Genomic DNA, 14613 nt, shown 5'->3' with positions numbered 1-14613 from the left:
ACAATAAATATATTGACACACTGCTGTGTCTATATATACTGCACATTGCGGTGCCTGGTATAAATAATTTGCATGCACAAATAAAGACACTCTGCGGTGACCTCTATATAATACGTATGTCATATTATAAAGATTGATGACCATTTAAGGCACATGGCGGCATCATGGTTAGTAACAATGACCGTTAAACCTTATGTGCAATCACTTCGCATGGTCGCATTATGTGGAGCTCTGATCACCCATCCACAGAGCTCCACCATCCCCGGCCTCCGGAGCAGCGTTGTGGAGGAGCAGCTTGGCAGAGGAGGTGGCGGCGAGCGGAGGGAGAAGGTGGGAGGAAACGAGCGCCATGTCCCCTGATGCAGGATGAGGCGTCACCCGGCCAAATGTCACCCCGGCAGCACCATCGGTCCGGCACCATCAGGTGGCAGTGCTGAACAACCCCCCCTCCCCCCCCCCCCCCCCCCCCCCCCCCGGCAGCACAACAGGTCTGGGGAACCCCCCCAGGAAATAAAATACACCAGGTACGTCCCGGCCGGCAGGACACCCGGCTGCGCTGGCAGGATCTCTGGCCTGCTGTGGACTGCTGCAGCCCCCCCCCCCCCCTCCCATCAGTGTTCCTCCTCTTGCTGGAGGACCCCCAAGGGAGGAGGTAACTGCTCCAGCAACGGGGGGTTCTGGACCTCAGTCCACAGAGGGCCCGACCCTCCCCCCATGCTGGCTCTCCCTTCAGCCAGGGCCCCTGACATGCTGGCCCAGCCCCACAGAAGACAGCCTCTGGACCCAAAACAAAAAGAGGGTGTACACCACGCTAACTGATTGAATTCTTACATATAATAATTAATAAGGTGCCAATAATTTTCTATTCTTAAGTCCCCCGTCGTCCATCTTCAGAACCATCCCCCGTTACAATGATGCATTGCAGTGGTGTGCCTGTGTCGTCACAACATCTTTTGATATTGCTCCGTATGTATTACATTGCCCAGCTAATTTTTACTGCCACCCAGGTGTCAAACTTTTTGTGGAGAACACTGAAGCTAGTTTATCATGGAGATTTTGTATGTGTATGTAATATCTTGTCACTACATCACGATCGTGTCTTTCTGCTTACCAAATAGAAATCATGCATACATTACAGAAACTCGTATACAGTATCTAGGCATCCAAGGTCCAGTTATATTCCATTATTGTATAGATTAAAGACAGTGCACTATAGTAAATCTTTGCTAATGCACAAATTATTTTTTAAGTTATTTTTTTTATTTTTTTACATACATTGATCAAATGTATGTTCCAATTACCATTAGTGTGATGATTTCTTCCATATATGTATCATAATTGCCTCCTATTGCTGTGTGTATGTGTGTTTTCTAATCATTGGATCAATGCAAATGTTGTAATGATAATAACAAAACTCTAAATTTAATAACTGGTGTAAATCCAAAGGCATTGTCTTTGTTTTATTACATGTTTTCATAAAACAATTGCAAACCTTCTGCATGGTTTTGAAATATAAATATTAATAACTTCACTAAAATTCATTGGTAATAAAAAAAGAATGTTAAAATGGAAATTATGGCTTTCATGTCACGCGTCTGGAAGGCTCGGATTGTCTCTCGGGCCTTTGAAATGACCAAAACATTCTGAAGATATTGCATTGATGTGTTACAGTGGAATGTAGCGCTCTACCACTATAGCACTGTTGGTAGTCCGGATACTGTTTCAGAACTTAGAGGATACAAGCATGAATGCAAACAGACCCTGCAGTTCAGTATTCCCAGTCTCTCCATAAACATTTCGTTTTTGTGGATTGGGCTTCAGTGTTCTTTGTTTTTTTTAGGAGGTTTTGGTGTGTGTGTACTTTATATGAAACAGATGCCGGTAAATTCAGAAATGTATATTTAAAAAATATATTTTGTTTGGCCAGGGGTATCTATTCCATTGTTTTTTTTTGATAGATAGAAACTCCAAGAGGCCCCTCACATTTCATCATGTGATTTGAGAAATATTACTTTTTGTCCTCTGATCATACTCAACACTAGAAGTAGATTGGCACAGTACTCCGGATACACGCTACCTGTGGTCAGAATACATCTCCTTTCCCCAATTTGGACCGAGCACCTAGCGGGGTCCGCAAATTCATCTACTGGATTGGTGAAACACTACACTCCCTATGGAACTTGCAGACTACTCCGGTCACTGGCTCTGTCTCTGTCTATCTACTGTATCTATCTATCTATCTATCTAGTATATAAAGAATGGTACTGTGTATGGCGCTTCCAAAAACATATACAGGTACGTATATGCTGTAGGTATCCAAGAGCAATGTCTTTATGTGGCAGTCTGTATGTGCTCCAATGGTTCTGGTAACACTCCCCGTCTTAATGGGTGGCAGCTATTGTTTTCCTTGTGAACTGTTGTTGTTGTACAGTCCAGCTGGGTATTTACTGTAAAAAAAGGTGGGAACAACACCCTCTAGTGTAATATTTAGGTAATAATGTTGGGAGGAATGAATATTGCTCATACAGAATGGTGGAGATATTATAGCATCAAAGAGGATCTTTCATATATCTCTCAAGTCAGGAAGCCTGCTGGTCTCAGTCACCAGTCAGGTGTCTGTTGGTTTGTCTCACAATTGTTGTCATGTGGACACAGAGGCAAACATAGTATTTGTGACTTATGGAGTTTTATATGCACAACATATCACAAAACAATGACATACAATAAATAAAAGAATACGATTTTCTTACATTAAAAGGTGAGTTGGCGAGAGTGCTGGTTAAGTGGATTTTTACCCTCAACGCGTTTCGTCACTCATGCCCACCGCAGTAGGGCTGGACTTCAACTGGAAGTAGGGTTGAACTATCAAAATCAGTATTTATAGCACCAGTGCTAATAACAATGCCCATCGATGGCGTTTCCGGGCTATGTGGACGACCCCACCATTTTGGGCATTTGTCTGCATGCTCAAGAATGATCTAATCTCGTGATATCATTATTGTTGGTCACTGTGGAGTGCTTGATCAATCACATGGGAAACACCATTGATGCCCTCAACCAGCATTAACCAATCACTAGGAATAATCTTAACAGCTATGGTACAAAAAGCACTTAAGAACTTGGGTGAATACAAGGATATAATTATACGTCCCATCGACAGAAACCTGAAGAAACGCATCAGGGAGTGGCCTGTGCTGCTCGATCCCCCCACGCCAGATACTTGCCACCACTCATGTTATGGCAGGGTAGGTGTTGTTGGTGTTCTCTCTTTTGGTGTGTACACACTGTGCAATTTTGGTTCCAATTTTTTACTATAGGATAGTAAGCCAAAATCCCATTATGTTTAGGAAGCTTGTGATACCGATCTGCGGCATCAGTATTGCAAGAGAAAATGGACTGTTCAGACAAGTCTTTTTTGACTGTTGCCTGTAGAATGTATTTGGCCTAGGGCCAAATAGCAAGTTAGTCAAAAGCGCAAGTGCAGTTAGACAAAATTGCTTTGTCAAAATAAGATAGAAATAGGATGGTCAATATCGTCCATTAGCCTGCATCGCACCATGTGTGCACCCCTTTAGTCCTAAAAAAAATACTTTCACCATTAAGCAGAAATGTCCTTATTGCTACTTGACACAACATATATAGACAAAGAAATTATCATTGGTCACCTGCTTTAGGAAAGTTGCTAGTATGCACTTATTAACTTTCAGACACTGATTTTCATTGGTTCAGTGACTGCAGTACAAAGCTTGCTGCAATACTCTCCTAGCCTATGTACTTATACATACATCATAGAACAAGTATTCGCCAGTGCACAACATCTGTAATAATCTCTACTGGTATCTTTCCATCATTATTACTCTTATGCAGAAAATTAATTCTAACTTAAAATATCCCCCCCCCCCCCCCATCCCATCTCTCCACTCCCATACCCCTCTAGGCTTCTTGACAAGCTTGCCCATGCTCCACCTCCATTCTACATGCAACCTGTTGGTCCCTCTTTAGTCAGGTTTTCTTTGAAACCATTGATTACCTTAATGCAGCCTCTGCATAGTGTTGGGTTCACTGCTAAATCTAAAAGTCACCACTGATTTGTAGCTGTCCTGGACCTTGATGCTGCTTTTGACATGCTTGACCACTCTTTGAAAATGCTAAATTCCCTAAGTCTTCACGATACTACTGTATCCTGTCCTCATAGGGGTGTATTCAATGCCATGGGCGAGCGGCGACAGCGAGCAGGGCTTCCTGCTCGCTGTCACCACTCGCCCTGTCAGTATTCAACTCACCCCCCTCATACGCCTATTTCCCCTCGCTACGTTTTTTGAGCGAGGGGGAATTGGCGTATGCGGCTCCAGAAGCAGCGAGACTCGCGGCTAAATACAGCTGGTTTTCTGCATTGCTGTTTTGGGGAATTCTTGACGTCCTGTGACGGCGAGGATTTCCCCGGAACGTTGAATAGGGCGAGCAGCTGGCGAGGGGGTTAAACAGCGAGGATCGCTGGTTTTCTGAAATCCTCGCTGTTTAACCCCCTTAGCCGGCCGCATTGAATACTACCCATAGTGTTCATGTGAGATCATCACTGTTTATTTCCACTGTGCCCACATCCTCCATATAGGCCAGTCCTCTTCTCTGCACTGCTTCTCTTTGAAAACTAATAAGCGTTACTAATTCTTTTATCACCTCCCTGTGGATGGTACCTAATGAATTTGTATCTGAGGATGGCTAAATAACAGGCAGTGATGTATAAGCTCTGATGTTTACAATATAACAATGATATTTGAATTTTAAATATTCAAATATATAAATTCATACTATACTTCCCTTATTCAAAAGTCTGAATCCTTCAACAGTCTTTTCACTTGTTGTTCACTTGTTCCATATTTTCCTTGTTAATTATGAAACCGAACTGGAATAAAAATGACATGCATAGTATGTTCAGCACTGCATAACTGAACGCCACCTCGCAATACATTTAGGCCCTTATTCGAATCTCCTCTTACTGAGCACCTGTGACGCCGCCCCACCACTGATTCACCTGCATGGTTGCGAGGGGATGTGTTCCGAAGACACATCCCCTCGCATGTCTCCGCTGCAGGAGAAATAATTTGATGGCCGCCGATCATCGAATGATTTCTCCTGCCTTCGCAAATAAGTCAGTGGAAACTGACTTTGATTTGCGTGCACCGAGACGAAGAGAGGACGGGCGGTTGACATCCTGTGACATCAGCTGCCCCTGAACACATCGGCCTGCCCCGTGTAGCCATCGGAGCGCCCAGCGTTTCATGGGAATACCCATGAAATGCTTGCATTCCCATGGGCGACCGCCATCTGCCATCACGATTACCGTGATTTCACATAGGGAACAATGTTAAATGGCCCAATTGACCCGATTTTACATAGGGAACAATGTTAAATGGCCCACAGAGCCCAACCCGAAGCGTGGCGAGCGGCGGCGGCGGCGGCGGTACGCGTCCTCCGACTTTTTCATACCCCCACTATTGACGTCGGCGTGGAGTTGAGAAAAGAAAGTGAGCCCGAAGCATGGCGAGCGGACACGGATACCTTCACAGGTATGTGCGTCCCCTCGCGGGCTCTACAGGTATCCGCTCGCCACACTTTCTATTCTCAACTCCACGCCGACGTCTATAGTGGGGGTATGAAAAGGTCGTGGGACGCGTACCGCCGCCCCTCGCGGGCTCGCCACACTTCGGGTTGATCGTGGGGTGGCGTTAACAATTGGGGGGGCCATTTCACACTTGAGGGTGGCTATTTGGCCTCTGTGGGCCATTTAACATTGTTCCCTATGTAAAATCGGGTCAATTGGGCCATTTAACATTGTTCCCTATGTGAAATCACGGTAATCGCGTCGGTCGCGTCGCATGCCATGCGACCGACACGATTTACATTTTAACATGTATTTCTATGTGAAATCGCGGGCATCGCATCGGTCGCATCGCATGCTATTATAATGGCATGCGATGTACATGCGATACCCGCGATGGGCGCCGTTCTAGGTAAAGAGTACCAATGTTTTAGTAAATACCAGTTTGTGTTAATGTTGATAGTTTTATTATAGTATACTTCATTTGTGTCAAATGCTCATAATACCACATTCTTAACTGTTTTTTATTTTTAAATATGTAACTTACATATGTAATTAAAATTTTTGTTATATTAAGTATTCACTTCTATAGAACTTTGCAGAAATTTTGTTTTGACAGTTGTGATTATACCCCTTTTAGACATACTACCTAGGAATTACCCGGGGCATTTTCCTGGGTGCAGCCTGCACCCTTTCACACTTACAGCAGCAAATTACCAGGTGAAGCAGTTCTACCTGGTAATTTGCTGAAAAACCCGGGGTTTTCTAATGTCTGAATGGGTCAATCTGGGTCGTATATCCCAGGTCCTCAACAAAGGTAAAAGGAAGGGTCGGAGACCCGGCTTCTTAACACACGGGTTGACCCTTTCAGACATACCAAAATCCCGGGTTGATACGCGTTCATGTGCAAAAACCTGGGATTTTGGAGTATGTCTGAAAGGGGTATTATTGTATCGAGACTAATAGCCAGATTATGAGATACTTTATATACACAAACCCTTGGTATTCCCATTTTTTTGGCAGCATGCTAAGGCCAGTAGCTGCATCCTTTGATGCCGCAGTAGATGATAGACGTTGCTAAGTTTGCGAGTTTAAATATCAGCTCACTCAAGCCAGGCATCTCCTGCTGTGTGGAATATTAAGATTAGATGCATGACACTGCCCATTCTGATTCCAGATTCTTTTTTTAAGGAACTTCAAGCCACGGTTGGCCGTTTTGTGTGGGGAGAGACAAGTTGATTGGTTGACTAGATCAATATTGATTAGAAGGCGCAAAGATGGAGGCCTACAGCTAACACAGTTTATCAGTTATTATCATGCTACACAGTTAGCCAGGATTATTGAGATAACACATTGCCCTGCTGTTAAACAATGGCTGACTATTGTGGGCCTTGCTATAAGCAGTCAGACTTACATCATTCCCTGGCTTCAAAAATGTCCATACCTCAAACACACTACTTTAGGCCCGACTATATGTTGCTGGAAAACATGTAAACATTTGCCTACCTATAGCCTGGGACTCCCTTTACCCATGCCTTTTATTGTTTCATCCAGATTTACCCCCGAACTCTCTCTCTCTCTCTCTCTCTCTCTGTCATCCCTCTCTGCATGGGCAAAGCTGGTGTGTCAAAGATGACCCACCGGATTGGACCAGTGGTTCTCCTCCCCTACACAGAGTTGACTCAGATAAATTACCTGCCATCTAGTGACTTTTGGGCCTACTTACAACTGAGACCGTACTAATACCAGGTTGACCCCAAAGAATACAGTCAAAGGGTTCGATTGCAGGTGCAAGCAGACCCAGAGACTGCCCCGGCCTCATTCCCATAGCCAAAATAGGGAGGAAACATAATCATTAATACAAACAAAGTATTTTATGCATGCATAATTGTAATAAGGACAGTAGCATTCTATATGTTGGGTTAATGTTATGTTTTACTTTCTCATGTTGTATGCTTTGTTCTCTAAATGCTTCTCTGCAGAGTTTAATACGCCTTTTAAAATGTTATTAGCTTTATAAAATACTTTATCTTATTTTATTTTTATCTGTGTTTTTAGGTTCCCAAACATTAACGGAAGTTCTGAAACTAGACAAGACCGTTATTAGCTCTTTGGCTGCCCTCATCACCTATCTTAAGGAATTCAATCTGGATAGAATACTTCATCGTCCAAGGTTAGTATAGCCTTTTAATCAGGGGATAATGTTGAATGATAATGAATGAATACGCTCAATTTGGACATGTAAAGAATATATGGCAGTACGCTGCGTTGGAGGCATTGCATGATCTTTGTATCTGAAACCTTTTCTCCAGGGTTGTCTCCGGCATGTATCCGACATTGATTTTGGTAGCAGAAACCAAACTTGCTATTACGCAAACGTTGGGGAAAAATGCAAATTAAACTATGCCTATATCAGTTTTATACTTAAAATATAAAGCTGATTCACAAATATCACCGTACAAAATACAGACATGTATTTGCATAATCGTCTTATGTATTAGGTGTGATATAATCTTAAAACAACCCTCTATAATACAGCAGGTATGTTTTTTTTTTTTTTTTCTTGTCTGATTAAAGTCTATTTGTGCCAGCCCTCAAGTGAGGGCACTGCCAAGTGATACAGATATTGACAGGCATATCAGTATCTCTGTCTGGCACTGCCACAATTTCAGGCTCTTACTGTACTAAGGGGCATATTCAATGCTTTTTGGCGAGCTGTGACTGCAAGCAGTTCCGCCGTCGCAGCCCGTGGGTCAGTATTCAACTGAACACCCTGCACTTGCCGTTTCCACCTCGCCGCGGTGGATGGTGAATGCTTTCTCCCTACGTGCACGGCTGCAAATGAAATTGCAGCTGTGCACATTGGTGGGATTTCGCCCTGGGTGGGATGGCGTTTATCTGATTTCTGGGCTCCGAATATACGCAGCCCAGCAATCAGTTCTGAATCAGGCCCCAAGAGCAGACATGCACAGAATGAAATGACCGCTGCTCCCATCCTTGGAATTCAAACCCCGCCCATTATGTAAATAGCCTTTTATATGAAAGATTTTCAGCAAAGTCTTTCGCCTCCTAAAAATCTCTTGCTCTTTGGGAAAATAGCTCAGTGTGTACGCACTGACAGATATATATATATATATATATATATATATATATATATATCACAGATTTTGGCAAACTCTTTTGAAATGAAAATCTTCTAGTGTGTATGGGCCTTAAGTGGTTTAGAGTAGAGACTATCAAAATTTTTCTAAACTGTTCTACAAAATATTTTGTGACTGCAAAAATGTAGCATGTTTCTACCTGATCTCTCTTTTCACCCATTTTTGTTTTCACAGAACACATCTGCTCCCATTGTATAAAGTAAAATAATACCACTTTTACACCAAAATCCCAGAACCGACCCAGTATTTGGAACACCGTCGGATCTGGGATTTGCCCCATTTACACTGTGGTGCCGACCCTGTGTAAAGTGGGATTTGCGCCCCCACCCATCACAGCAGCTTGGTTATTGGACCCCTCTCAGCACATGTACTTCCCCTAGGGGAATTTGCATATGACTACTATAGCAGTTGCTTATAATACGATATTAGTAGAGTTGAATCCAGAGCATTTGTGTCGTTTCTGGTATAATATACCGTGCTGCTTAGACCACTCCCAGTCTTGACCACTAACCTTTCACAACAGTCTGGGGAGCTTGGGCAGAGCACTGGTAGTCTTATAATTGATGTGGATGCTGTATTTTTCCAAAAATAAATAAAACAAACAATACATATTAAAATTTTGCTGGGGTCTTGGCATTAAAAAAAACTGTTATGCAGCCAGACAAGTAGTAATATATTCTGCTACCTACTCGCACTGTGGTTTTAGTGTGATTTGAGCTGGACCAACATTGCTTATATTATTTGCATGAAATCATTAGTGATGTGCCTCATTGAATGACACTAGTTAGGAAAATGTTACATAGCTACTGTATACAGCAGTGGTTCCCAAGTACAGTCCTCAAGGCACCCAAACATTCCAAGTTTTAAGTATATTCAGGTGGTTAAATCAAGTTGATTAATTAATTCAGCTGTGTCCTAGCATGGACTGTTGGAGTGCCTTGAGGACTGCATTCGCAATCTTTATCATACAGTAGTAAACACTTATCGGAATCTACTATATAATGTGTAATTATTTAACATTTTTTTATATAAGCAATTTCATGGCGATGTCCAATTCAGTAGAATACATGAAAATGAATGGGACAACACTTCGGAATCTTGAAATCTTACAAAATCAAGTAAGCATCTGCTCACATCTTTAACGTTTTGCACTGTTGCCTAGCAACCCAAACTGTGTTGTCATTGCAGCGTGCTCTTCACACTATGGCAGCAACCTAACAATGATTTACAATAAAAAATATATTCTGTCCTAAAATAATTCCTCCTCGTTCATTCTGGATACTTCCTTAGTACGTCATTTGCTTTTCTCTTTTTCACAGATTGTTGCCATGGTCAAATAAATTAGCCAGTTGCATTGTTAACCACATCTTTATTTCAAATAGTTTATTTGAATGTTATCTTTTTTTTTTTTTACAATGTTATTTCAAGTTTCTAAATGCTCCAATATCCACATATTTACTTCCTGTCATTTGTCTATATATTATCTGTGTTTCCTTGACACTAATGAATATTAGACTCCCGCGGACATAGAAACTTCCCTAATGCAGTGTTATGGTTTGACTGCAGAACATGTTCTCAACCTTGTAGCGACAACCTTGATTTAAGAGCAGAGATTGTAAATGCATTTGTTTTGCTAAGCAACCAATATAATTGCTAAATTTTAAGTTTTGTGTTCAAGGCCTCACTGGCGTTGGGTTATCTCCAAAGCCTGAATCTCTGCTTATCTTAATTTTAGCTGACCTGTCCTCTTTGTACCAATTATGTCATTCACTTGGCAAAGTCTATGGGGGGGGTATTCAATCCCGGGACACAACTGTTGATCCGTCCCGACAGCCGTGACCCTGGCTGTTTTGCTCGACTGCTTACCGCCAGACGGGATTCAATGTCCCTCCTGGCGATCGGCAAAAAGGGCGGCGCGTCTGGGTGAACTGCTATGGATTGTCGAGATTTGGCCATGATCGTGACAATTCACGGTCGTTATTGACAAAACAGGTCAGACAGCTTTTAAAGTCGGGCCCGTTCTGTCAATCTGCCTCTTCAATGCTGTCGGGCAAGGCAGCATTGAATAGGCACCCGCCGCTATTTCCCCCGTCGGAAATAGCGGTGGGGATTGAATACCCCCCTATGTCTAGTTTGGTTATATTGTCTTGTATATAACTTCTGCTCCTCATTACTGCCTTGGATTCTTAGCACCGCAGTTGATGGTGAGCTCTTGTGTATGTCCCGACTTTAGTTAATTCTTTCCTACTTTGATACCTAGAGGATTCCTCTTTGGTCTTCTTGCGTGTCTAGTTATTTGACCTGCCTTTTACCGTACTCACATACCCTTTGACTAGATCTGGGCCATGGAATCACTCATTTGACCGCTGACATCTGATGTCAATCTCGAACAAGCATTTAAACGGTATAGAGTTAAAAGCTATTTTGACCAAATTATGAAGATAAGAAGATGTAGCCCAGAAGGTGTCAGACCACTTTGCACGGCTATGGACTTACACTACCATACAGCTCTATAGTATGTATATATAAGACAGAAGCGTGTGAAAATTATTAGCATGCAGGTGTGGGTCAGAGATTATTGGTGCTTGTTCATAGTGTTAGCACTGATTGGCTGTGGCACCAGCATTGCAGCAGGGGTGGAAGGAGTAATGACAAGCATGTTAATGTAGTTTATAATTATTTGCAAGATACCAGCCTGCTGGGGGTGAGATGAGAAGAATGATATTCTGATATTAAGAATATAATACAATTAAAGGTGGTAGTTTAAACCATGATATTTTGAAAATATTGATACAGTGTTTGGCAGTGCACTGTATACACCAAGAACAAAAGCCATCCTATCACGACAAAATGCATAGAAGTAATAATAAAAAAAATGTAGTCTCCTTTTCAATCCCCTCCGATATTTCCGACGGGGGAAATAGCGTTGGGTGCCTATTCAAGTCTGCAAGTTTTGTCAATAACGGATGTGAATTGTTGCGATCACGGCCGAATCTCTACAATCCATGGCTGTTTATCCAGACACGCCCCCTTTTCACAGATTGTCAAGCAGGTCAATGAATCCTGCCTGGCGATATGCTGTTGAGCAAAATAAAAACGGGCCAGGGTCATGGCTGTTGAGATGGATCAACAGTCGTGACCCCGGATTGAATACCCCCATAGTCTTTAAAACTTGGAAATATGGACTAGCTGCTGGGATGTTGCTGGCATCCTTGTGAACAGGATCTCACTGACACGTTCAGGATTCCGTAGTCTCCATTCTGACAGGTAAGTATGCCATGGAAGGTCAGGGGTAGGCTGTGGGGGGATGGTTAGCCTTAGGTTGGGGGTAGATGGTTATGCTGAGTGTGTGTGTGTGTGTGGAGGGGGGGGGGTTATAGGGAGGGTTAGGGTTAGTTTTGTTGAGGGCCCTTATTGGAATTTTAGGCAGTCGGGATACCGTTGTTGGTATTCTGATCACCAGCATCTTGAATAAATATATATACAGTATTTTAATATGTGTGTGTGTGTGTGTGTATAGTATAAATAAATATATATTTTTTCTTTCTCTTACATTAAGACTGACCAGAAGATAAAGGGCAGCTTGATCTGGGTACTGGACCACACTAAAACCTCATTTGGTAGAAGAAAGCTCAGACAGTGGGTGACGCAGCCAGTAATAAATGCAAGGTAATTTATTTTTATTCTTCTTTTTGGTTTGGATGAAATAGAATTCCTCTATTTAATGGGAAAATATTTCTTAAATAAGAAACTCAATATAAATTAAAGACCATTTAAATTGTAAATCTGTAAAAAAAAAAAATTTTAAATCAAATTCACAGACTCCCACATTGGTATTGTAGTTTATGTTTTTTAAATAAACCTTTCTACCATTATTGTCTTATGTAAAAATGAACGGTACTTGTGTAGTATCACGGCTCCCACGATGGGCATCGTATAGGAAAAAATCGCATCGCATGCGATCCGATGCGATGCCATTTTTCACAGAAATCATTGACATGTGTTAAAATCATGTTAAATGCACCCCAAAGGGCATTTGTTACTGTACCACCCCCACTATGAACGCCAACCCGAAGCGTGGCGAGCGCAGCAAGCCCGCGAGGGGCGGCGGTACGCGCCCTACGACCTTTTCATACCCCCACTATCCACGTCGGCGTGGAGTCGAGAATAGAAATCCCGAAGCGTTGGGAGCTCACACGTATAGCTGTGAATCCCGCGAGGGGACACGGATACCTGTGAAGGTATCCGCGCCCCCTCGCGGGGCTCGCTGTGCTCTCCATGCTTCGGGCTCGGTGGCTCGCTGCGCTTGCCACACTTTCTATTCTCAACTCCACCCCCACGTGGATAGTGGGGGTATGAAAAGGTCGTAGGACGCGTACCGCCGCCCCTCGCGGGCTCGCTGCGCTCACCACGCTTCGGGTTGGTGTTGATGGGGGTGGTACAGTGTGAAAAAAGACATTTGGGGTGCATTTAACATGTTTGCTAATAATTTAAATGCATTTGGATGCATTTGTGATCAAAATCGCATGCCATCGCATAGCTTCGCATCGCATGGCATTGCATGGCATGCGATTTTTACAACAAATGCATAAAAACCCCTGAAAAATCGCATCGCATGCCACTACATATGGCATGCGATGGAATGCGATGGGAGCCGTAATAGTATACAAGTACCAAATGAACTTAATGGGACAGATTCAGTTAAGCACGAGGGTCAGTCTGCGTATGTTGCAGGTAATCACAAGAGCAGTAACCTCAATTTATTTTTACACCCCTGTGGTTGTGTTAAAAAAAAAAAAAAAACAAGGAAGGATCGCCTGCTTGTATAACCCATGCTACATTACACAACAGAACCTCACAATCCCTGTTAAAATGTCATAGCCTCCGAATTCAACAGCCAAAATTGGATTTTTTTTTTTTTTTTTAATGGGCTGTCATTTACAAGGCAAAACTATGCCTTCTAATGACTGCCCCTATAAAAATATCCAGGTTCATCTGGCATCCCTCAGAGCCACCTGATTTGGAGGCAAGTAAGCTAAAAAGAGTCACAAAGTCTTCTACAGTAAATATTGTAAAAGAACGATGCTCATTTCCATATTATAAAATAATATACCCTCACAAAACAAAAAGACTGGGCGATTGAATATCCTCCGTTAATGTTTTTAGACTGAGTTTTCTAGCTGTGCTTCCAGTCCAGTGGTTTGGCCCTTCTGCTCCACGGGAGGTTGCTGTCCTCCCTGAGCTCTCCTTATCATTTGCTAGAAAATGGTACGGCCCAGTAGATTGGGTCAACCAATCAAAGGTCGACATGAATTGGGTCGACCACTGGAAGGTCGATACAAGCATTAGGTCGAAACGGGTTTTTCACTTTTTTTGTCCCGAATGTCGACATGGTCAAACTGGTCAATGTATCTTGCACTGCATCCGATCGCCATGCTTTGGGCACACTATCCTATTCTCCCTCCACACCCTAGTGGATGGTAGAGCATGAAATACCGCCTGTCGCCACATGCTGGCTGAAAAATAAATGAAAAACCCATGTCAACTTATTGACTGTCAATCTAATGCTTGTGTGGACCTTCCATCCATGTCGTCTTTAGGCATGTTGACCTATTTCAGGTGTTGACTTAATCCATGTCGACCTTCAGTGGTCAGATTAATGCATGTCGACCCTTAATGTGTCCACCTAACGACCGTATACCAGTGATATAGACTTGAACTCCTGTTTTCTATTTTTGTCTTTTTAATATAATCCTAGATCAAATAGGATTTGGGAATTCTGTTGCACAATTTTCCATTTTTGTTCCATTGAGATTCTAGATATTTGTAAACATTTTGATAATGTTCCTGTTT

At 42.7% G+C, this 14613-nt stretch overlaps 1 protein-coding gene across 1 annotated transcript in view; it reads left to right on the top strand.

Moving 5' to 3' along the window:
• MSH3 (mutS homolog 3) overlaps positions 1–14613 on the top strand; it is a 192110-nt gene that overhangs the window by 74717 nt on the left and 102780 nt on the right. The window contains 3 exon segments of the mRNA XM_083151861.1: positions 7658–7772; positions 9794–9878; positions 12320–12429. Of these exon segments, the coding sequence (XP_083007987.1) occupies positions 7658–7772; positions 9794–9878; positions 12320–12429 (310 nt within the window).

This window comes from Crinia signifera, chromosome 1, assembly GCF_055691185.1.
Source record: "Crinia signifera chromosome 1, ASM5569118v1, whole genome shotgun sequence".
NCBI lineage: Eukaryota > Metazoa > Chordata > Amphibia > Anura > Myobatrachidae > Crinia > Crinia signifera.
Note: the sequence above shows the minus strand (reverse complement) of the source record. Positions and strands in the feature narration are given on the sequence as shown.